Source organism: Rattus norvegicus, chromosome 1 (assembly GCF_036323735.1).
Source record: "Rattus norvegicus strain BN/NHsdMcwi chromosome 1, GRCr8, whole genome shotgun sequence".
Lineage (NCBI taxonomy): Eukaryota > Metazoa > Chordata > Mammalia > Rodentia > Muridae > Rattus > Rattus norvegicus.
In genome coordinates, this window is record NC_086019.1 from 211,201,245 (window position 1) to 211,226,104 (window position 24,860).

The following is a 24,860-nucleotide window of genomic DNA, read 5'->3' on the forward strand; positions in this document are numbered from 1 at the left end:
GAATTCTAGTCCTCATCCTTGTGTAGTGAGTGCTTTATCCACCGAGCCATCTCCCCAGCCACCCCTCCTCCTCATGTTTTCATTCAACAGCGAGTTGAATCCATAGACACAGAGCGCCCCGAGCTGGGTCTTTCCTGTACTGTCATGTCGGGATAGAGTTGGCACAACACTGACCTTGTCCCTGAAAGTTGCTCCCACTCTGCCTCCTCACCTCGGGTTCTTTACTTCACTGTCTGCTGTTTTGGAGGAGACATGAGCTTACTCTGTAATCTAGGCTGGCTTTGAACTCTTGAGGCTCCAACCTCAGCCTCCCAAGTGCTGAGATGGTAGGCATGAGCTCCACGCTTGGGCTGCTTTAGGTTCTTCAACTTGGATAGCACTGTGTTCAACTCAGTCTGTCGGGACCTTACCTGTCATAGCCCGGAAGACCATGGAAGGATGACAGGGTTGGTCGCCGTTTTCCTTCACTACATAGAAAGTTTGCATACTCTCCTGGGACTCTGCTGTCTGTCTGAATGGTGCTGTTCCAGTAGGCCTGATGGATATTCCTGGAACTTTGCTAAGGTGCTTCTTGATCTCACATATTGTTTCTCTATTGTCCCATGGCTGGCTTACGACAGACTTCCCTCCTATGAATGGGATCTTGTGTTATCCCAGATGTGCAGCTGTATCATGATGGCCAGTTCTTCAGCCCCAGGTTCCTTTTTTGATGACAGGGAAATTCATTAATTTCTATAATTTAAATTTAAATTTAAATCTTATTTTATATGCATGGGTGCTTTTGTCTGAGAGTCTGCACCACTTGCATGCCTGGTGTCTGAGGAGGCCAGGAGACAGTGTTGGATCCCTTGGAACTGGAATTGTAGATGGTTGTGAGCTCCTAGGTGCATGCTTGAAATTAAATCAGTTCCTCTGGAAGAACAGCCAGTGCTCTTAACTTCTGAGCATCTCTCCTAGCTCCTCATTATAAGATTTGTTTTTCCCATGTGGAGAGGTTTAATGAAAGGACGAGACAAGGGAGAGTAGAGAAGAAGAGAAGAGGCCAGCTCTGAGCACATGGAGAGAAGGGGGGAGGGGAACGGGGAGAGAAAGGGGGAGGGGGAGAGAAGGGACAGAGGGGCAAGAGAGCAAGAGTAGTTTTTTTTTTTTTTTTTTTTTTTTTTTTTTTTGAGACAGGGTCTTTCTATTTAGTCCTGGCTGGTCTGGTACTCACTATGTAGACCAGGACAGCTTCAAACTCACAGAGCTCTGCCTGCCTCTTCCTCCAAAGATCTGGGGTTAAAAGTGTGTGGCACACACCTTACATCCTTATTAAAAAATATTTATGCGGGCTGGAGAGATGGCTCAGTGGTTAAGAGCACCCGACTGCTCTTCCAGAGGTCATGAGTTCAATTCCCAGCAACCACATGGTGGCTCACAACCATCTGTAAAGAGATCTGATGCCCTCTTCTGGTGTGTCTGAAGACAGCTACGGTGTACTTATATATATAATAAATAAAATAAATCTTTAAAAAATATTTATGCTATAGAACATAGGCAGTTGCAGTTGCCCCTCCTAATTTGTGGGGGATGGGTTCCACAGTCTCTTCCAAAGTTCTCAGATGCACACACCCTTTGTATAAAATGGGAGAGTATTTCATATAACTCACACATACCCTTCAGTGTACTTCCTTAAATCGTGTCTAGGTGACTTACAAGCAACAAATACAGTGGAATGCTACATAAACAGCTTTCACTGTACTCATTAGTGTGTATGTATGGGAGAACGTGTGTGCATGTGTGTAGGCCAGAGGGTCAACAGTAGGCATCTTCTACAACTGCTCCCCCTTTTTATTTTATTAAATATACACATATTTATTTAATAAATATTTTGGTTTTTAGAGACAGGGTTTCTCTGTGTAACCTTGGCTGTCTTAGAACTTGCTCTTAGACAAAACTGGCCTCAAACTCGGAGATCTACATGCCTCTGCCTCCCCAGTACCTGGGAGGGGTTTTCATATATATATATATATATATATATATATATATATATATATATGTATATGTATATATGGGTCACAATCATCTGTAACTCCGGTTACACCATCTTCTGAATCCCTGGGCACGAGGCATGCACATGGTGCACATTCATACATGCAGACAAACACTCATACACATAAAACAAAATTAACCAGGAAAATATTTCAAAATATATTTATTTATTTGCAGCTATGTATTATAGGTGGGGCTATATATGCCAGGGTGCATGTTCGTGTGTGTGTGTGTGTGTGTGTGTGTGTGTGTGTGTAGATCAGAGGACAACTGAGAATCAAAGTTCTCTTTTCACGAAAAAGAGTCTGTACATTCTCAGTTTGGATGATCAGTTTTTAAATATTTTTGATTTGCAGTCACTTAAATCTGCACATGTCAACCCCACAGATAAGGAGGGGATGCTGACTGTGCATCCCCGCTGTATTAAAAAACAAAAGGCTGCAAGCCTTTTTCTTTTAAAGACAGAAATTGTTATGAGAATGTAACTTCCTAGCATCTAATGAGGGAGCTCAGCTCATTAGCCTGCAGATCTGCTCAGTGGTGGGGAAATCCCAGAGCTTGTCCAATTAATGCAGGTTACTTTCTTTTTACACTTGGACTTCAGCCCCACCCTTTTTTGAGAGGGGAGCGACTCATTGAGTGACCCTGGATGGCCCTGGCACTACATGGTCTATACAGGCTTTGAATTCAGAGGTCCAGCCACCTCTGCCCACCTCTGTTTCCCTAGTGTAAGGATAAAAGGTGTGCACCACTATGTCTGACTGTCTCACTGATAGTCCCTATTCTATCCTTACTTTTGTTTTGCTTTACTTATTATTATTATTATTATTATTATTATTATTATTATTATTATTATTATAATATTCACGTGTGTGCATGTGTAAAATTACAGGTATGTGTGCCAAGGCACACACATGGAGGTCAAAGACAACTTTTGTAATCTATTCTCTCCTTCTACTGTGGGAGTCAAGGACTGAGAGACCAAACGCAGATCTTCATGTTTGCTCAGAAAGCACTTTACCTGCTGAGCCAGCTCTCCGCCTAACTAGCCTGCTCTAGGCTGTTTTAGTTGATCTGTCCATTGCTCTATTAGCTTTTGGGGAATCCTCTGATGGATCTTGAACCAGTTTATCTCCTTGTTTCTCTTCTTCTTAAAAAAAAAAAAAAAACTAGCAACACTCCTCCCAAAGAGCTTGGGGCTGGAGAGGTGGCTCATCAGGAGGAGAAAGCACTTGTTGGTTTTGCAGAGAACCTGGGTTTGGTTCCCAGTTCCAACATGATGGCTCTCACCCATCCATAACTCTCTTTCTAGAGGATCTGACACCACTTTAACTTTCACAGGGTGCAAAGGTGGTGAGGGGGAACCCTGCAAGCTTTCTGAGTTTCAAGAGCTCAGACCCAGCCTCCCAATCTGTGAGTATTAAATTAGAACCATCTAAGACCCTCTCCTGAAGCATTCAGGCCCAATGTGTTCCCGGGGAGGCAGGACCCGAGGAGATGAGTCTGTGGGATTCTGGCTTGGGAGCATGCCAAGCCACCTGAGAGTTGGATATAGGGAAAGGGGCCAACCTCTCCACACACTCACTTAAGTTCTCCACCCCCGGGTGGCTGTTTCAGATCTTTGGCAGTGAGCCCTCTGTGGCTACTACCTCTCATTTTCCATCAAAGGCTCCTACAGAGTCAGCTTGTACTCAAGGTGTTCTTCTTGTTTGGGCATAGAAAAGTCTGATTTGGAATCCGTAGGTGAAAGCAGGCATTCAAAGGTTCACACTAGGGTTGACCAGATGGCCCAGCAGGTAGAGGCACTTGCTGCCAAGCCTGACAACCTGAATTTGAGCCTTGGTACTCACAAGATAGAGGGAGAGAATCAACTCCAGAAAGTTGTCCCTTGACCTTCACACACCCACTGTGGTACAAAGGTGCCCCCTCATAAATAAATGTAGTCTCGTGCTGGAGAGATGACTCAGGGGTTAAGAGCACCATCTATTCTTCTAGGGGACTGGGTTTAATTCCAACATCCACCTGGTAGTTCACAACTGTCTGTAATTCCAGTTCCATGAGATATGGCACCCTCATACAAACACCAATGCACATAAAATAAAAATAAATAAATTAAAAAATAAATATAGACTAAGAAATTTAATCAAACTTTGGAGGCAGACATAGGAGAATTGAAGCAAGTTCAAAGCCAACACAGGTTTACATAGTGAGAATCTGTGTCTAAAACCAACCAACCAACCAATGGAACCAACCAAACAACCAACAAACAAAAATAAAGGCATGAGAAGCTAGAAGCTGAGCAATGACTTCTCTATCCCTAGTAACCAGGGATACAGAAAACAGGCAAAGGCCAGGCAGGTGGCAAGTGTGTGTCAGGATGGAGTGGGTGCAGGGGAGAGTAGAATGAAGGCAAATCTCAAAATAACCACACGTCAAAGGCAGACTCGCCTACACAGCTCAGGTGAGAGACCCACCCATCCTACACTTTGCCCTGGAAAGGGAAAGTGGTTGCCAAGTTGTGGGCTGGAGCTCTTTCAGACATTCGTGTGTGTGTGTGTGTGTGTGTGTGTGTGTGTGTGTGTGTGTGGTGTGTGTGTGTGTGTGTGTGTGGTGTGTGTGTGTGTGTGTGTGTGTGTGGTGTGTGTGTGTGTGTGTGTGGTGTGTGTGTGTGTGTGTGTGTGTGTGTGTGTGCAGCCCTCTGTACCTGTAGCTTGCACACACCATGGCTTCAGTCAGTCAAGAGGAAACTCATTGCCTTATTGTTGATATATGCAATGTGGTGAGGCCGGGATCCTGTGTCTGTACTGAGCAGAGAGCCTGGTATACCATCTTATAAGTGGGACTTGAGTAATTGCAGTTAGTGTGTTTAATTTTAATGCTTATTTTTTGTTCGTTTATTGTTTTTTATTTTTGTTTTCTGAGACAGGGCTTCTCTGTGTATCCCTGGATGACTACGAATTCAAAGGTTCACCTGCCTCTGCCCCCTGAATGCTGGGATTAAAGATGCGAGCCAACACTGCCCGACTTTATTTTTATTTTGTGTATACGAGTATTTTGCTTGAATGGGCATATGTGTACCATGTGCAAGTCTTATACCAGTGGAGTCCAGAAAAGAGCATCGGATCCCCTGAAATTGGAGTTACAGATGGTTGTGAGCTGCCATGTGGTGCTGGGTCCTCTGTAAGAACAGCCAGTGCTCTTAACCACTGAGCCAGTTCCTTGTTTTGTTTTGTTTTTTTGAGACAGTTTAGAGGTCAGAGGACAACTGGTGGAAGTTGGTTCTCTCTTTTTACCACTTGGGTCCTGAGCATTGAATTCAAGCTTGAGAGCAAGTGCTGAGTCAGCTCACTGGTTCCCGGTTCCCTTATTTTTAAACTTCATGTCTTTCTTATGTCACAGAGTTTCACCTAGCTATTTGGCAGACTGTCTCTCAGAGTTGCCTGAGATATTTCTAGTCACTATGCCAGGGCTGTAGGTTTGGGGCTGAGGACCTTAGGGCAAGCACCATTTTTATCATTGGCATTGGCTTTGGCGACCTGGCTGGGAGAGTGCCAGTTAGGCTTTGCCATCTAAAGCTGTCCTTTGTTCCTGTTTTTTCCACAGAAGTCTGATGGCTTCCTTGTTGAGGTTTGGCCCTTTGCTGTGTATTGTGATGCTAACTGTGGGCCCCCGAGACCTGGTTGCCCCAGAGATGAGAGAGTCTGCACGTAGACCCAAGTGACACTATGTGACCTTGTCCCCAAGTCACTTCTAAATTGGTAAATTTAAATGCTGACAGCTAAGAGCTGGGCAGAAGAGAGACAGATGGGTTTTAGAGTTACCCAGCCTGGGGGGGTTGGAGGAGAACCATGAGGGTGAGAAGAAGATGAAGGGAGAAACCACCGTGGGTGAGGTGAGTCATGAAAATGTGGCCCTGAGGGTTGGCCAACTGGAGTTCAGAGCGGCCCAGCTGAAACACAGTAAGTAATAACTAGGGGTTATCGATAAGAAAGTGCATTCTAATAGCACAGAGGGTAAATATCTGCCCGGATCTTGTACTGTTTAAGGCTTGTTATAAATAATAAAGGTTGTATATCTTTTATCCAGGAACTGAATGATCAAGGCAGGGTAGAAACCTGGGATTGGGATTAAAAATTAGACCAGGTGGAGAAGGAGGAAGAACGAGAAGTGAGGAGGAAGCAGCCATGAGGGGAGACAGACCGTGGAAATGCGGCCAGGAGAAACAGCAAGTATCTGGGGTATAGTGCTGAAGAGGTAGCCAGGCCAGCAGGTAGAAGTGTAGATTAGGGATAACCCCCCAGTAAGTATTAAAGTCAAATAAAATAACCATGGTCTGAGTCTCATTTATTTGTCAACTAGTCAGGGAAAAGCTTAACGTGGTTGTCGTCTAGGGGACAGCAAGTTGCAGCTGTGGCAGGCCCTAAGTAGCCAGCACTCCTAGAGCAGTTTATTCTTACATCTTCCTTATGCCCTTCCTATGACTCCTTGAAATAACCCATCGGCTTGGTCATGTTGTCTCTTTTTCAAAGACAAAAGCAGAATCTTCTAGCACTAACCACACGAGAGTGATCAAGTCAGGAGAGGTGCAAACGAGGTCTGTCTGACAATGGGCCTACCTAGGTGCAGAACACTTGCTTTTAGTCAGTGTAGTGGCCCTGTCTCTGGCCAGGCCACTTTTAACATCAGCTCTGCAGTGGTTTTCCTCCCTGGCTTTAGTCCCCATAAAGCAGCCCATTCCTGACCCTCCAGGGTGTCTAGTGCCCACAGGGGAAGTGACCCAGACTTCCCAGCAAATAAATCTGCCCACAGATTTCCATATATACAGAGGCAACTGTTTCCTCTCCCCACAGCTGGGAAGGGCTGGGCTTTAAGGATCCCAGCTTGCTTTGGACCCTCCCTGTGGTAGGATCTAGGTCAGGAGTCCTTGGAGAAGAGAAACGGGCACTGTGGTGGAACAGAGCAGAGGTAGCAACAGAGCCCTCAGCCTGCAGCCGCAGCCAGAGGCCTTCTCTGGATCTGTGGGATTTAATGTTGGCAGTGCTGGAGACCAAACTAGGGCTTCACACATGCAAGGCTAGCTGCTCTACCACGGAGCCATCACACCTGTGACCCTGATAGTTTGGTCTCCAGCTGAGATTACAGACATTTGCTTTCAGGCCCACAAGATACATTTACTAAACTTTATTTAGGCCAAGCCTGGTGGCTCACACCATTAATCTCAGCACTTACGAAGCAGAGGCATCTCTGAGTTCCAGGCTAGTCAGGGCTACATAGTGAGACCTTGCTTAGAAAAACAAACCAACAAGGAAATAAAACCCAGTATACGTACTTGTGAAAACCAGTGATCTAGGGTCTGTGAGAAAACCTTTGCCTCATCCCACCCTGTCCCTGTCCCGTGCAGGTGTTCTGTCAGATGCCTCCTCTGAGTCGGATGTCCCATCGCTTACTGACTTCACGCTATGCAAAGCAATGACTTGGTGGCCTCATGTCCCCTTTCCACATACACTAGAATGTCCTTTCCCATCCCTCTCTACAGTTACACTCTGGTTCAATGTAATAAATACTCACTGATCACATTATTATTATTTAGGATTTATTTTATTTGCATGCCTCTGTGTGTGTGTGTGTGTGTGTGTGTGTGTGCGTGTGTGTGTGTGTGTGTGACAGGATTCTCTGGGACTAGAGGTACAGGCAGTTGTGAGGTGCTGTGTGGTTGCTGGGAATCAAATTCTAGTTCTTTGTAAGATCATCTAGTGCTCATAACCACTAAACCATCCCTCCAGGTAGTTATTTTTATTTTTATTTGTTTAATTATTTGTGTGGGGGGTGGGGCAGCCTTTTCTGCTACATCCTCAGCAGCTGGAGACCCTAACCTGGAAACAGAAATATAAGCTGTTCTCATTTCTCCTGCGGATTTTCTACCTGTCATCCTCAATGCTGGGCAGTCCCAAGGAACCTTTCCAAGCTGCCACTCCAGAACAGCCATTGTACCTCTCCCTTTGCCCCTCAGAGGAGATCCCTCTTGCTTTCATTCTCTGGGAACCTCTGCCCCATTGTCTGGCTTGCTTCATCCTCAGGGAGTTGACCTGAGTAGACATTGAGGGGAGGACTGATTGTCATCCTGTCTGAGATCCTCCCTGTCTGGATGAGCCTTGTAAGCGCAGGGGTAGATTGACTGCTTGTCTTGGAGATGTGGTGGGGCAGGGATGGTCAGTGGCAGGCCCAGTGGGGAGGATGCAGAGAAGAGCCAGTGTCTGCCTGCCTATCATAGCCATCCCGCAAACGCACAAAGGGCAGACTCCTGGGAGGTCCAGCACTGCCATCTGGTCTGCGGCCTGCTGGGCCCACTCTCCCGGATCCTGAAAGCTTCTCCCTGGCACCTGTAGCTCTGCCAAGGCCAGGCACAGCCAAGGTGAATTGAGGACATGCCAGGCTTTGAGTGCCAGACTTCCTCAAGGCATTGCCTAGAGCAGCCGCTTCCTAAGACTGGCTCTGTGGGGCACAGCCTGTGCCCTGGCCCATTGCTTCCCCAGGGACCTCCAGCCAGGGACTGTTAAACACTCAGTTCCCAGAGGTGGGTGCTGAGTCAGGAAGTGCTCTTGCCCTTAGCTGCATGTGGAGACCTCTCTAGAACTGATGACTTAGAATCCTGGGCTCACTAACTGCTCTGGTGTTTTACATGTATCAACTCCAGGAAGTCAACAGTCCTGTGAGAAGGGATAGCACTTATTTTTATTGACAGATTAGGAAATCAGGGCACAGAGGGGTTGAATGACTTGCTTGACATCACTCAGCCAACAAAGAATGAGAACAGAATTCACTTTCTGTCTGGCCTGGTGTGTGTATGTGTGTGTGTGTGTGTGTGTGTGTGTGTGTGTGTGTGTGTGTGTGTGTTGTGTGTGGCATATGTGTGTTGTGTGTGTGTGTGAGTGCATGCGTGTGTTGTATGTGTATGTGTTTTGTGTATGTGTGTGTGTGTGTGTGTGTGTGTGTGTGTGCACGTTCATTTGTCAGGGGTCAACCTCAAGCATTGTCTCTTAGGTGCCATACACCTTGTTTTTCTGACACAGGGCTTTTTCTTTTCTTCCTCTTCTTTCCTCCTCTTCTTTCTTCCCTCCCCCTCCTCCTCTTCTTCCTCCTTCTTTCTTTATCAGGGTTTTACCATGTAGCTCTGTAGACCAGGCTGGTCTTAAATCAGAGCTATCTACCAGTCTCTGCCTCTCGAGTGCTGGGATTAAAGTGCGCGCCTCCATACCCTGATCATACAGGGTTTCTTACTGGGACCCATGGCTCATTCATTAGGCTATGCTGATTGGCCAATGAGCTCTCGGGACACCCCTTCCCCAAGCACATGCGACTGCACCTGGATTTTTATTTGGGTGCTTGGGATTGAACTCGGGTCCTCACACTTGGGTAGCAAGTCTTTAACTGTCTGAGCTATCTACCCAGACCTTGGACATTTTACACACTTTGTTCTCTAGCTTGATAAGGACAAATTGGGAGTGTGAGGGTTTTATCTTGGGATATAGCACCCCAAAGGATCAGCATGTCCATTTATAGAAGAGACAGTTAAGACCAGAGAAGAGGGGCCAATGAGATGGTCCAGTGTGTAGAGGTGTACACTGCACATTCAAGTTTGGTGACTGGAGTTTGATCCCAGGAGCCCAACTAAAAATGGAAGGAGAAAACCTATTCTACAAAGTTTTCCACCGACGTCCACATATATACCATGTGACATGTTCACACACATACAACAGGCACACAACTGAAAGTGGGAGAGGGAGAGGGGGAGAAAGAACACAAGAGCAAGAGCATGCAGGAGTGGAGAGTGATCCTCCCTAAAGTCAAGTTACTTGCAGGGAGGAGGCTTTGACCCTCAGACCCTGGCTTCCTCAGCTCCTCCCTTCGACTGGTTGTCCATACTGTACCCCAACAGTCTCTCTCGAGTGGGGTTTTGGATATCCAGCATAAGCCCCGACCTGGGAGGCATCAGCTCTGACTGTCAGTCCCAGTTGGTCCCTGGTCCACTGTAGCCCTGTTCTCCTCATCTGTAAGATAAATGACCTCTTTTGGATACACAGCCCTCATTCAGAGAGATGCTGGGGTCACAGTGTTTTCTGTGTGCCTCACTGCTTCCCTATTAGCGCAGCCACGAGGCCCCATTTCCCCACCAGGATTTCTTCCCCCAACCTGCTTCAGCATTCTTCATTTCAGGAAGCTGAAGAAGATGCCCAGTTAGGCCCAGAGCCCAGCCATGGTGCAGGACATCAGGCCTCCTATATCCCTGTCCCTGTGTTGCCCTAGTGAACATTTATTCCATTTTGTAACTGAGCATCAGGCCACTGTCTGTGCCTTACAGACACAGTCTGAACCACTTAAGGACAGAAGGAGCACTGACGGAGACATGCTGGGTGAAGAATATTCTCCCCAGCATTGAGCAGGTTCCAAAGGAGGCTGAGCTGGGCAGACTGGAGAAAAGAGAGTCCTGGGGCCTGCTAGCTGTAAGACTCAAGACCCTTGGACTAATACCGAGTGGCTCTGCCCACAGAGGACAGAGGAAGAAGAGTACATATGGGAGGAGGGGGGATGAAAGGAGGATGTAGCTCAAGACAGCTGGACAGATGTTGTCTGTGGGCAAGTGAGTGGCAAGTTTTGGCATGTGCCTCTGCACAGGCATGCTGACCTGTGCTAGGGGGCCTCTGGATACCTCAACCTTTATATGTGCCTACACTGACAGAGAGGTCTAGAAGGTGGGGAAAATGTCCTCTCTGAGGCAGCTAGCTAATTGGCAAGGAGCTACCCCCACCCTGAACCAAACACTACATCACCCCAGCTCTTTCTGGTCAGATTTGAGCTCAGCATAACTATGATTCTAGTCTGATTCAGTGTGGTCTCCTTGCCTCCCCCTGCTAAATCTGGAAAGGTAAGGTTGTCGTCTCTTTTGATGGATGGGGAAACTGAGGCTCCAAGTTGCAGGAGGATCTAGGCAGCTGTTACAGAGCCTGGCTCAAAGCACTCCTCTGTGGCCTATAAACCAATGGAAGTGAATGGGCAAGATATGTGACAGGGACATGGGAGGCAGTGGGGAGCAGGGAAAGAAATCGATCTCGCAGCAAATACACGCAGTGCCTGAACCAGGGCATTGCAGTCTGAGACCTTTGAGGCAGGGCATTGTGGTCTGAGGCCTTTGAGGCAGGGCATTGAGGTCTGATACCTTTGAGCAGTTTGTGCTTCTGAATCACACCACAGCCTGTCTGAGATCTAGCCTTTGTCCATGCTGATCCATGTGCAATACATACTTCCTGAACACCTACAATGCAGCCAGCATGGTCTGAAAGGGACGTTCACAGCAAGTTCAAGGAGAGGCAGCCTTGTCCTATGAGCTTTGGTCGGCACAGGCTGTGGGTGTAACCCCTACTCCCTAGTCAATGATTCAGACTGATAATGTCGTGGTCCTACTGAGTGGCTAAAACCCCCAAGCACATGAGATTCTCATGTCCTCTGGCACAAGTGACCCCAAACTAGAAACTTGAGATGCTGACTCACAGCTCTGGAGGCCACGTCAGAAGGTCAAGAGTCAGGTGTATCGACACATCCCTGTAATCCCAGCATCTGGGAGTTAGAGGTTGGGGGGTCAGGAGTACAAGGCCAGCTTTGGCTTTACGGTGAGTCTGAGGCTAGCGTTGGCTACAAGAGATCTTACCTCAAAATAAACAGATAGAGCTGGCAAGATTGCTCAGTGGGGAAATCAGTGGCTGTGTGTCCTTGACATCCCAGGACCAACTCTGAAAGTTGTTCTCTGACTTTCACAGGTACACTGTGTCATGCACACACACACGAACACACACACACACACACACACACACACACAAACACACGTATGTGATCATACAAATAAAAACGTAATTTTAAAAGTTTCTGCTCTGTTCCCACAGTCTAGCTTCTAGGCCAAGTTCCCAATGGCCACCAGGGACAGATACTGCCCAGGCCTTCTTTTATGCCTTAGAGGTTCTACCAGGTTTCTGAGCTGTGAGAAAACAAGGAGCCCATCACTGTGTTGCTCTTCAGAGTAAGAGCGTGGACTCTGGGCCTGGCCTGTCTCACAGGAGTTGGGAGAGGCTTGGAACTTGTATATTAGTCACGAGGCAAATAGTTTCTTTCAGCTCAGTGGCTTTATTAATGTTTCAATCCCAGTGTTTGGCATTGTGGTGTGTGTGTGTGTGTGTGTGTGTGTGTGTGTGTGTGTGTGTGTGTGTGTTTGTGTGGTGTGTAGGAGGAAGGTCTCTTCTCCACTTCTGGCCTCAGTTTCCCTCTGCCACACAGGGAGTGAAGATTTCCCTGCTTCCTTCATCGGGATATCATGAAGTCCAAAGGCATCGAGATGCATGTTTGGGCTTCCCAGGCATACAGCACCCACACCGAGGACAGTCCAGACATGGTCCTAGCCTTTGAAGGCTCACAGTCTATGAGGGAGGCCCAAGTCTTGGCCAGTCACTAGCAGCTGCCCAGAAAGGCAGGTGGAACTTGGTCCTAGACCAGGTGATATTTACGAAGTTCTCAGCCTTTCTTTGGCTTCACTGAACCCCGACCTGGAAGTGGGTGGCTGGTCTGTGTGGGGTCAGGGGGTCAAAGTTGCTGCTCTCATTCCAGTTTAGATCCTCAAGGTCTTCATAAACCCAGGAGTCATTAAACCCAAAAGGCAGAGAGCCAAGCATCTTCTCCTCAGGCCTGCAGAGGTCTTGGCTAAGAGATAGGGGCCAGAACCAAGAAGGGCAGCCACATGGGACCTTGGATGATCTGGTGACAGAGGCCTCCTTGGGTCATAAGACAAAGTTCGAAGGCTGGAGCAGTTCAGAGTCCAGGAAAGCCATGTAGAGGCAGACGAGGAGACACAAGAGTGCAGCCTGTGGAGTGAGGGGCAGTCACAGCAGCTCTAGCTGTTGGTGTCCAACAAGGCCTCTGGGGAGGCTGGTTGACTCAGGGTGACACTGGGAAAGCTGGCAACAAAGCTCCTCCACCTTCTTTTCACCTGCTGGAAGACCAAAGTAGGGAAAACATCATAGTAGTGGCTTCAAGTGGTGTTCCACTCATAGCCACCAGGTGGGGCTAGAGCCATGAAAGAGAAGCTAAACTCCTGGGGGAGGGGAGACCCTTCCCCATGGAAGGCAGGGCCAGGATGTGTGGGAGAATCTCCTCTTCTTCCCTGGTGAGAGGTAAGGACGGTAACTTGCCAGAAGTTGCATTGGCCAATCTCCCTGCCTCCTGCCCCTGCTCTAGTCACCCTTGCAACACAGGATTACATTAATCATCTTAATACAGCTCTGAAAGGCTTGTGTGGTAATGTATGCCTGTACTCCCAGCACTCAGTACAGAGTAGGATCAAGAGTTACTAGCAAGTGCAAGACCCTGGGTTCGGTCCCCAGCTCCGAAAAAAAGAAAAAGAAAAAAAAAAGTTACAGGCCACTCTGGACTACTTAGTGAGACCCCATCTCAAAACAGCCACAGCTCTCACCATATTACACCCAGGTTCCATTAGCCCACTCTCCTCCAACCTTCAGTGAATCCCCAGTGCCCACAGGGGGAAAAAATCACAACTGCTTTTAGTCAAATGCACTCAATCCCTGGGCATTTTGCTTGGCTTCCCTCAGGTCAGCTGTGCTCTTAACCTTTTGCTGCCCCAAGTCCCCATCCTTCCCCGCGAAACCGATAATTCAATTTGAAGCCGCACCTGTTGGTATTGTCTCAGCCACCGTCGACTCCCTCCTCTCTGGGTTTGGATCAGCTGTTCTGTGTCTCCTAGGGTCCCTGGCAGCCGCTCCTGGACAGAGACTTCCAGCCCTTCCGAGCCATTGGGGCCCTGGGACCTGGACTTTTCACGGCCCTGTCTGAGGCTCAGTGCCCGGCGGAGTCGGCCCTCCAGAGATCTCCCGTGGGACTCATGGAGCCTCCCATAGCAGGGCCGGGGTTCTCGAAAGGACTGACTGCGCAGGCTGGTCCCCATGGTTCTAGAAGCTAGCACTGGTCTGTAAGCCACTAGTTTTGTGAGAGGGCCTGGTGCCTTCACTCATATGACGGGACATCACCTGAGGGCAAAGGTCAGTGTTGCTGAGGTGGCCGTCATAAACCAAAGGGCAGGCCACAAAGGCTAAACATCTCTGAGTCATTTCCCCATTAACTCCTCACCCTATGGGGCTATATAGCCCAGGCTGGCTTCCAGCTCAGGATCCTTCCGAATGCTGAACTGGCTCCGATTGTCTTTCCTTCTCCCCTCAGAAGCCTTCTCTGATCACTCCACCTGGAGACTTGACTGGCCTCCTCTGGACTTGGTCTTGGCTGGCCATGCCACTCACCTCATTGGCAAAGATTACTTCCACAACAGAAGAGGGAACAGAACAGTTTCAATCTAGAACAGTCAAGATCATAAATACCAGAGTGAAATTGGGTAAGGCAGGGCCAGACAGTGGACAGTAGTTGTTTTAATGGCTCCAGACTTTCATTTTTACAAGGTGAAACGCACTCTGGAGGTCAGTGGCACACACCCAAAACCATGACCTGCAGGGAGGGGCTGGGGAGATGGTTCATTCATAAAGTGCTTGCTACACAGGATGTGAGTTTGGTTCCCTGGTGGCCCTGGGAAAAGGTGAATGTGCAGCACACATCTGTCACCTCAGGCCCAGGGAGAGACAGGAAACTCCCTGGGTTTTGCAGTCCCTGTTTGAGCTGCACTGGTGAGTTCCTGGTTCAGTGAGAGACGCTATCTCAAAAAATAAGGTGAAGGTTATCGGTATGGTTGAGTGGGTCCAGGCACTGCCAGGCCTTACAACCTGAGTTTGATCCTTGGGATTCACCAACCTGGCTCCTACACGTTGTCCTCTCTCCACCACACATGCTTCAAGAATACACAAACAAACAGATGTAATTTGAAAATGTAAAAAGGTGAGGCCAGGTGAGGTGGCTCATGTCTTTTATCTCAGTGCTCATGTCAGGGGATCTCTGTGACTTTTAGGTCAGGCTGGTCTACACAGTTAGTTCCTCTCTCAAAAACCAAAAAAAGAAAAGAAAAAAAGAAGAAGAAGAAGAAGAAGAAGAAGAAGAAGAAGAAGAAGAAGAAGAAGAAGAAGAAGAAGAAGAAGAAGAAGAAGAAGAAAATAAAGATAATGACAGAGGAAGATACCTGATGTCAACTTCTGGCCTACACACACACACACACACACACACACACACACACACACACACCCTTCACATACCCCATACAGAGACACAGAGCAAAAAAAAATGGCCCACAGTAAATATTATTTCAGTGCCAGACTTTTGTTTTGTTTTAGACAGGGTCTTATGTTGCCCAGATGGGCCTCACTATGTGGCAGAGGTTAATCTTGAACTCCTGATCTCTGCCCTCCTCCACCTTCTGAATTCTTGGGTTACAAGTATGGGTCACTATGCCTTGTGTAGTTAGTGCTGGGAACAGAACACGGATCCTCACGCACGCTTGGCAAGCACTGTACCAAGTATGCTTCATCCTCAGCCTGGCGAGGTGTGTGTGTGTGAGAAACCAGGACAGGGCCAGGGGAGGTGTCAGGAGAACTGAATATTTCCAGCTTTAGCTTTGCCCTCAATATTCTAGCAAAGCACATGGTTAAGAGCTCAGGCCCTAGGGACCACTGCCTTCTAAGTAGACTGCCATTTCATTGCTTCAAGCTCTGTGACCTTGGGTTACATCCTTCTGTCTTTGGTCCCCTCCATGTAAGAGTGACAAAGGACTCAGGCTAAAGCCAGGCAGGCAACCTTTAGCGGATATCTTTAGCCCCAGCACTCAGGAGGCAAGAGCAAGCAGATCTCTGTGGGTTTGAAGTCAGCTGGGTCTACAAGTCCAGGACAGGGTTGTTATACAGAAAAACCTTGTCTCAGAACACAAAACAAGCAAGCAAACAACAACAAGAACTCAGGCCACTGTGTGACTTAACTAGGGTGCAGAGGTTCTCAGGCCACTGTGTGACTTAACTAGGGTGCAGAGGGTCTCAGGCCACTGTGTGACTTAACTAGGGTGCAGAGGGTCTCAGGCCACTGTGTGACTTAACTAGGGTGCAGAGGGTCTCAGGCCACTGTGTGACTTAACTAGGGTGCAGAGGGTCTTGGATGCATGTTCAAAGCAAGTCGATGACATCTATTCTTGTGTGTGAACACTTCTCTTGTAAGTTTCCTCATCTATAAAATGGGTTGGATGGGAAAAATGGTATGAACATGGAGTGAGGCTACCCACAGCAGAACGAGACTGGGAAAAGGGGGGTCTGGGCCAGCAGATTCTTTAGAATTATATAACTTGAAGACCAAGGGGCGTCCACATACCTGGAACAGGCCCAGTTTTGGATTTACCTGTTACCCTGAGCATTTGTTATCAGTGTCCACATTTCTGGGGCTAGAAAGCTGGTTCACTGGGTAAAGGCCTTTATCACTAGCCTGGGGTGCTCCTGAGAGTTGTCCTGTGACCTTTACATTCATACCACAGCTGGCCTATACACACCCATACACACACACACACACACACACACACACACACACACACACACACACACCAAATAATGTAACTTAATTTTTTAAAGAAACCCACATTTCCAATTTAAAATTATTTTGGTTTTGGATACTTTTATTTCTTCCATTTTTTTCTTTTTTTTCCTTTTTCTTTTTTTCAGAGCTGGGGACCGATCCCAGGGCCTTGCGTTTGCTAGGCAAGCGCTCTACCACTGAGCTAAATCCCCAACCCCTCTTCCATTTTTTATTATCAGGAGTGACTGAAATAAAAAATATAATTGAGTCCCATCATTATTGTCATTATGGAAATGGCTTTAAGAGAAAACTAGTGAGATGAATATTATTGCTTCCCACTTTTCAACTGGTAAATAGTTGCCACTGATAAGACAGACAAGCCCAGAGAATCTGTCCAGAATGTTCAAGAATATGGTCTATTATACAACATGCCCGTTCTCGGGGAGAACACCTAGGACATAATTATGTGTACTTCTTGATCTCACCATACAAGACAAGCACAAAGGCACCACCCACGCCTCTGAGAATGTTGGACCATGCACCCTTGAAAAAAGTCTTGCTTCCTTCGTCTCGAGCGATCTTCCGCCAGCAGTCAAGCGTGCCTGTATACACGATATCAGTTTCTTTGTGTCCAGACTGCATCATCATATAACGGCAAACCGTGTCAAAGGGATAGGAAGTCAGGACAGCAACAGCAGTGACAGACTGCAATCATCCAGCTGATGAAGATGTTTGTATTCTTGGGATATGGGAGCATTCCCTTTGCAGTGTCATAGATCCCAAAGTAGGCAGCTCGGTAGATGATAATGCCCTGTACTGACATATTAAAGCCTTGGTACAGGCCCTTAATCCCATCAGATTTGTAGATCTTTTTTTTTTTTTTTAACGCTTTTTTTTTTTTTTTTTTTGGAGCTGGGGACCGAACCCAGGGCCTTGCGCTTCCTAGGTAAGCGCTCTACCACTGAGCTAAATCCCCAGCCCCAGATTTGTAGATCTTAACCAGGCAGTCACCAAGGCCTTTGAATTCCCTTTCAGCTCCAGCTTTACCCACATTAGCTGCTAGACAGGTACGGGCAAAATCAAGAGGGTACGAAAAGCACAAGGATGTGGCCCCAGCAGCACCATCTGATGCCAGGTTCCCTGCAAAGTAACACCAAAACTGGGTCCTCTTGTCCACACCACCCAAAAAGATCTGCTTGTATTTATCTTTGAAGGCAAAGTTGAGTGCCTGGGTGGGGAAATATCTGATGACATTGTCCAGGTTACCACACCAGAAGGACAGGACTCCCTGTTCCTTGGGGATACAAACCACACAGTCTATGATGCCCTTGTATTGCTTATCTGCCGAGATTTGCTTGCTGGCGTGCTGCACTACCAGCAGCTTGACCCGCTCGATGGGTGCTACCGCTGTCTTGGAGTTGGCCTCGGCCACTCCACCAGCCAAGAAGGACACAGCAGCATCTGTCATGTTAAAAGCAAAAAAGAAGAGGCAGGCGAGTGCAGGACAGGACTGGGTTGACAACTGGCTTTGACTCCCGGACTCTGGGCTAGAAATATTTTATGTGTACAAGTGTTTTGCCTTCATGTATGTATGTGCACCATGTGCCTGCTTGGCGTCTGAGAGGCCAGAAGAGGGAGTGTGTGCATGTGCATGCATTTGTGTGCATTTTGTGGATTGGCTCAGGGCCTGATTAAGCTATGTAATGCTCTAATGACTGAGTCCTGTTTCGAGTAATTTCACCAGCTCTATGGGTAATCTCTCCATGGATTTTATTTGAGCTCCCTGAGTGAGGCTGCACATTCTATTTTTGAAATTGAAATAGGAGCTAGCAAGATGGCTCAGTGGGTTAAAGCATTTCCAAGGAGCCTAACAATGTGAGTTCAGTCCCTGCGTTTAAGTGGAAGGAGAGAACTACCTCATCCAAGTTATCTGTTGACCTCCACACACATCATTTGGCAGCCCCACCCAATAAAGAAATACACATAATAAAACTCAAAAGTATAAAAATAATTTAAAGATTGAGATAGGGTCTCATTAAGTTACCCAGGCTGGCCTTGAACTTCTAGAGTCAAATGATTTACCTCAGTCTCTTGATTTCTTGGGACTACAGGTGCCCCCGCACTTGACTCATCATCACATCTCAGATCGGGAAGCAGAAGCTTGTAGAGATTAGCATCTGGCTAGAAAAAGATGGTCAGTAGTACTGCTCAGCCTGCCTTTGAAGCCCTTGAGGTACTTTGCCCTGAGGTAGAATGGGATGCCCTGTACTGACCCCTGGCTACAGCACTTCCAGGAGAGAAGCCCTGCATGTGCCTCTTGGCTTACCCTCGTCTTCTCTCCCTGGGCCTGATCTCATACTCTTCCCTTCCTCTCAGCTCTGGAGCCTTCCCTCTGTGCTGTGTCTCTTAATATCTGCTTGTTTCAGCAGGTACCCAGAAAAGCTTTGACAGAGCCCTGAGGCTGTCCAGATAGCTTAGTGGGTGTCTTACTCAGTGTTCTATTGCTGAAAAGAGACACCATGACCAACTGACTCTATGTGGCCTTGGTTGGCCTAGAACTCGTTATGGAGACCAGCCTGCCCTCAGACTTAGATACTCCTTCCTTCACCTCCTGAGTGTTAGCATTGCAGGCCTGCACCATGGCCTGGTTTTTGAGGAGCTGGGGAATGCTCCTCAGCTTCGTGCATGCAAGGCAAGTGTCTTAGCAACTGAGCTGTGTACCCAACCCCTGTCTTAACATCATCTCTTCCACTCCATTCAAGAGGAAATACAAGCAACCCCCCTGCCTTCCCCCTTGCCTGCTTCATCTGGGCAGGTCTGACCCTTTACCTTCTTTGCAATATTTTAAATACTTTGTGTACGTATTTTTTTGCTGGCATGTGCATACAAGCACCACATGTGTGCCTGGTGCCTGCTTGAGGCCAGAAGAGGGAGTCAGTCCATTGGAACTAGAGTTAGATGATTGTGCATTACCATGCAGATGCTGGGAAACAAAACTACCATGTAGGTTTCAGAGGTCCTGAGTTCAGTTCCCAACGTTCACATGGTGGCTCACAACCATCTATAATGGGATCTGATATCCTCTTCTGGTATGCCTGAAGATAGTGACAGTGTAGTCACATAAAATAAACTTTAAAAAAAAAGGAGAGTCATCTCTCCAGCCCCTCATCTTCCCATGTTTAGACCTGAGCCAGATACCCCAACAAGTCTGCTTGATCCTGTGGCCCTGGGTAAGGTGGACTGTTCAGCCAGCAGACCAACAGTACACACATCCAACTTAACCCTTCGGACCAAGCATCCCCTGGAGGTTAGGAAACGATCGTTTTTACCTTTGTGTCTTTAGCACCAGACATAGTGTTAAATACTGATGGCTGTTAAGTTACCTGTTGCTACATGACAAATAACCTAGGGGAAAGAAAGTAGACATCATGTGAGACGCTGTCCTACCTCCTCCTCTTTTTTGTTTTTCTTCCCATAGACAATTTCACAGCCTTGTTTGGCCTGGAGCTCACTACGTAGACTGGGCTGGTTTTCAACTCAACAAAGGTGTCCCCAGTGTTGGGACTAAATTCCTGTGCCACCATGCTCTGTCCTCATTTAGTTTTACCTATTATCTTTGAAGCAGTTTTTACAGGTTCTGGAGCTAATCCCTCTGTGGATATCATCTAAACCTCCAGAGAGCTTAAATGAAATTTAGTGACTTAGAACAACATTAGCGGCTTAGGACAGCACACTGTCATTATCTCTTTGTTCCCGTGGGGGGAGGCGTGTTGGGTGTTGGGAGTGGCTTAGCCTGGTACATGCTTCTCAAGGGCTCCCAAGGACACTCTATGGTGTTCCCCCTTCCCCCCCAGCCCGTGGGTGGGTGGGTGGGTGCCCAGGTGGTGGATGTGTTGTCAAGTGTCAAGCTCACTCACTCATTCTCGGAGCTCTTTACAGAATCCTTCTCTTCACAGATTGTCACCAGGCCAGATACACAGCTTGCTTCAATCAGAGTAAGCAAGTGTGAGGGTCGGAGAACAGGAGCAAGACAGAAGCCAGGCCGTGGGCTGTGACGTTGGAGGTGACATCCATCATCGCTCTCTGATATATTGTTTCTTAGAAGGAAGTTACCAGGTCCAGTCTGCTCTCAGGGGAGATGGGGGCCAGGGAGCTGTACCTGGAGGCTATGCTATGGAATTATTTTTTTTTTATTTGTATTGCATTTTTTTTCGGAGCTGGGGACTGACCCAGGGCCTTGCACTTGCTAGGCAAGCGCTCTACAACTGAGCTAAATCCCCAACCCCTTTGTATTACATTTTAAAATATATTTGCAACATATTTTGAACATATTCTTTCCCCTACCTCAGTTCCTCCCAAGCCACTCAACTTCATGATCTTTCTCTTTCTTAAAAAGAGAAGAAAAACAACAACAAAAGAAAAATCCAAACAGCCATAAAATAAAATCAATAATATAAAACAGAAAGTGTACAAAAAACCCCACAGAGTCCGTTTTGTTTTGGCCACCTACTCCTGGCCTTGGCTTGCCTTGGAGTGATTGATATACTCAGTGACTAGTTTTGGGGTTCTGGTTTTTGGGGGGGGTTGTTTTAGGTTTTCAGTCAACTTGACCCTAGCTAGACTCATCTAGGAAGAGGAAACCTCAACTACAAAAATACTTCCATCCGATTGGCCTGTGGGCAAGTGTGCAAGGGCATTGTCTTGTTTATTCACTAATGTGGGAGGGCATAGCCCACTGTGTGTGGTGTCACCCCAGGACAGGTAGTGAGGACTGGGTAAAAGGCAGGCAGAGTGAGTTATGAAGATCAAGCTGATTAACAGCGTTCTTTCATGGTCTCTGCTTGAGTTCCTGCCCTGACTTCCCTTCAGGCTGGAATCAGGATGTTTAAGTCAAATAAACCATTTCTCCTCAAGTTGCGTTGGTCATGGTGTTTGTCACAGCAACGGAAAGCAAACTAGGACAGAGGTGATGAACATCAGGAGCTTGGGGTCACTGGGGACATGTTTGGGTCCATGGCAGAGGTGCAGCATTCCAAACACATGGCACAGCCTAAGTCCAGGGCCTTGGTCCTTTTGGTTGCCCAGGCTGCTCTGAAACAAGTGTGTAGCCTTAGTTGGCTTCAGACTTGCCCAGTTCCTCCTGTAACCATCCTTGAAGGACAGGAAACAATTCTAGAGAGACGCCTGTGCTACCAACTTATTGAAATAACAGGCCCCTAGCTGGGGGCAGACGAGTGGTGGCACACTTGGGAGGCAGAGGCAGGCAGATCTCTGTGAGTTTGAGGCCGCCTCAACTGGTCTACAGTTTCAGGGTAGCCAGGGCTACTCACAGAGGACAACCCCCACCCCAATTTCTTCACCCCTATCTCAAAAAAGTAAAAGAAAAAAAAGAAAAGAAAGGAAGATTGAAAGGAAAGATAGAAAGAAAAGTCCCCCAACGTTTTCCCAGGAATTTCACACTGGGCAGAAGGAAAGGTGGAAGGCCAGGAACTAGCCAGAGGAGGAAGCTGCCTCCCAGGAAGAGATTTCACATAACTAGGTCACATAACTGTGGCCACGCCTGACTTAGCCTCCTGAGGGGTAGGGTTACAGACTTAAGCCACCCTTCCAGCCAGGCTTCTAGTTTTCTTAGTTCAGATAACTGGTCTATTCTCTTGGTTTTTACACTCACAGAGACGCTTGCATGGTTCTTAGGTTCACTTAATTCAACCTTGTCACTTGGTGACAAGAGTGCCTTTACCCAGCAAGCCTCTCCACAGCCCTCCATCTTCTCACATAGGCGAATCAGAGTGAATAGTAAACCACACAGTTGCTGACAAAACTACCGTAAGAGCTCCAGGGAGCAGAAGAACGCTCAGTGCTTAAGGCTTCCTGTATGGGAGGTGAGCTTAATTTACAGAGCCAAGAACACAACTTGTTCAGATATGCAGGGTTGATGTGGCTTTGTCTCGCCTCCTGAGCTTTTTCCTCATCTGGGTGCGCAAATTCCCTTTGTTAACAAGCACAAGCGTGCACCCCATTGTAAGCCCACTGCAGAAACAGGTCTGTGCAAAGGCCTGAGAAGCTATTTGTACAACCAGGTCCCAGGCATTCCTTATCTTATGGGAGATCTTGGAAACACATTGTTCAAAGTCCTTCTAGCTTCAAGACTTAGAATGTCCTTAAAACGCAAATGTAGAACAAAGCCCTTTGTTTGACATCCGAAGTCTATTCTTTCTTGCCTAGGGTTTTCCCAGCTGACCCAAGGTGACCAGCAGAATATAAAAAAGCACAGCCAGGGTGTCCCAGGCTGTGGGATCAGAGGCCACTTCAGTTCTGGGGGCCTCAGTATCTACACCTGTCAAATGGGCGCAGCATCCCTTCATACTTGATAAGGTTACCAGATTAACCAGAGGATCTGTGGCTCTGAGTGGGTTGGAGATTCATCCCTCTTCTGGTCTCAACCTGTGGGCAGTGACTTGGCTACGGTCACAGGCTTTGTGTACTTGGGCTTGTGGGCACTGAAAGAGCAATTTGACAGGGCAGAAATTTCATATGCACTGTGGCTAAAGGGATTTTATGGTCACACTAATGAGATTGGGAGGCTCTTTGGAGGTAACCATCCATCCCTTTGCTTGTTGGGGGCCATTTATTCAGAGGAAAGAAGGAGAGGATCCCTGTACTGGCAGAGTACTCTGTGACCAAGCGGTATGGAGAAGATGTATCTCAAGGCTCCCCAGTGCTGGTGAAGGGTTGGAAGAACTTGTGGAGATGGAACTGTTCATACCAAATAGCCAGAGCAGGCAGAGGCTTAAAAGACTGAGTGGGGGAGGGGGATGAGCAACAGGATCAAGGGAACCTAAAACCCACAATAGGGGGGGTGTGTTGATATTTATGTTGCCTCCAACCCAAAAACTATATCCAGGGCACAGGGTAGCTTTGCACAGCTGCACGGTTTGCACATCGCACCAATGATCCAAACTTGTAGAGCAGGTGGGAACTTCGACCTGTGTCAGGCGGAGAAGGGTACCCCAAAGAGACGAGAATGAAAACTTGGGTCAGGCTGACTTCATCAACCTGGATCAGGACTTCTAAAGAGTCTAGTAACAGGCGGCTCATTCTCAACTTATTTAAGACCAGCATAGTTTAGGGAAAAAAAACTTCCTGGTGTAGTACAATCCCTGGTATACAAGGAAGCATAATTTCACTGAAACTCAACTCAGGGTACATGCCATTTTTTCCTGAGAAGATAGATAGGTTCTAGAGATAGGCTACCCGTGCTTGCTCAAGGGCCTGAGAGTCTGACCTGATCTCACTCATACAGATAGTGTAGAGGTTGTTTGGGCTATAAGCCATCTCTCCTCCTGGTTGTGAGAGCTTGAGGGAGCCTCTGGCTATAAGAGTCACTTAGATTACTACCTACCTCCTAGTCGTAGAGGCTTGATATAGTCTGGATCCACAGATAACACGGATCACCAGGCTATTAATCACTTCCAATCCTCAATTTCCTGGATAGAAGAACAGGGTCTTTTCCTATCTTTCTCTCTTCTTTCCTTCCTTCCTTCCTTCCTTCCTTCCTTCCTTTCTTTTAAATGTCTTTCTCAATGCAAAGACAATCATATATGCTTATGGTTTCTCTGGAGATTTGTGGGCTCAAGGATCTTAGTGCTATGCTCCTAAAACTTACCCATGTCTGCTTGGTCATGGACTGGTAGGACACTGCTGTGGATTCAAGTGATTTCCAGAGGGCCACCTTCCCTCACTTCCACGATGGCTCAGCATGGCTTAGCAGGACTGACGGATGGAAACAATCCCCAGAGACCCAGTAGTGTGGCCTGGATTCCCCGAGGACCTGGAAGATGGAAACATTAAAGAGGAAAGATCTGGGACTCCTGCTTACTGTTCTTTCAGAACACCCAGATTCAGTTCTCAGCAAACACATGGCAATTCACAACCACCTGCAATTACAGTTCCAGGGAATCTGAGGGCCTCTTCTGGCTTCTGGGAATACCAGGCAAAACAGCCACACACACAGAGTAATAATAAATAACACCTTACAAAAGAGAAACGAGCTAGCCCTCCCCTCCCTCCCTCAGCAGCTTGTTGGCTCATACCCCGTGGACCTGAGATAGCCTGTCACGGGTTGTTGGTTGTAGTCAATCCTTCCTTCCTTAAATACAGAGGCCTGGCGTCTCCTGTCCCACAGGACTCTTGGCCTCTGGGCCAGTTTCATTTACTCCGATCCATTTATCTACTTCTCATGAGCTGATTTTTATTTATCATGAACTACTGTTTGTCAGACTTAA

The 24,860-nt window shown here is 47.5% G+C and overlaps 1 protein-coding gene and 1 pseudogene across 2 annotated transcripts; both read right to left on the reverse strand.

Moving 5' to 3' along the window:
• Nucleotides 1–12,184: 12,184 nt before the first annotated feature.
• Nucleotides 12,185–24,380, reverse strand: C1h11orf86 (similar to human chromosome 11 open reading frame 86). 2 transcript variants are annotated; one of them, XM_063274561.1, is made up of 4 exons: nucleotides 24,242–24,380; nucleotides 14,215–14,434; nucleotides 13,760–14,114; nucleotides 12,185–13,063 (listed from the first exon to the last, which is right to left on the reverse strand). In XM_063274561.1, the coding sequence occupies exons 3-4, from the start codon at nucleotides 14,030–14,032 to the stop codon at nucleotides 12,965–12,967; spliced, it is 372 nt and encodes a 123-aa protein (XP_063130631.1). In that variant the 5' UTR covers nucleotides 14,033–14,114; nucleotides 14,215–14,434; nucleotides 24,242–24,380; the 3' UTR covers nucleotides 12,185–12,964. The 2 variants fall into 2 exon arrangements, with proteins under 2 accessions (XP_063130631.1, NP_001102991.1); NM_001109521.1 differs by lacking the exons at nucleotides 14,215–14,434; nucleotides 24,242–24,380 and having other exon boundaries at nucleotides 12,188–13,063; nucleotides 13,760–14,095.
• Slc25a5-ps10 (solute carrier family 25 member 5, pseudogene 10) lies at nucleotides 16,655–24,246 on the reverse strand (annotated as a pseudogene).
• Nucleotides 24,381–24,860: the final 480 nt, after the last annotated feature.

Bases quoted from the DNA above. Each gene is read 5' to 3' on its own strand.
- C1h11orf86 (XM_063274561.1), bottom strand. From the start codon at position 14,032: ATGGGGACCAGCCTGCGCAGTCAGTCCTTTCGAGAACCCCGGCCCTGC. The intron at 13,064-13,759 runs GTGCGGCTTCAA...TTGGTCTTCCAG, and splicing joins GGCTGAGACAATACCAACAG to CAGGTGAAAAGAAGGTGGAG.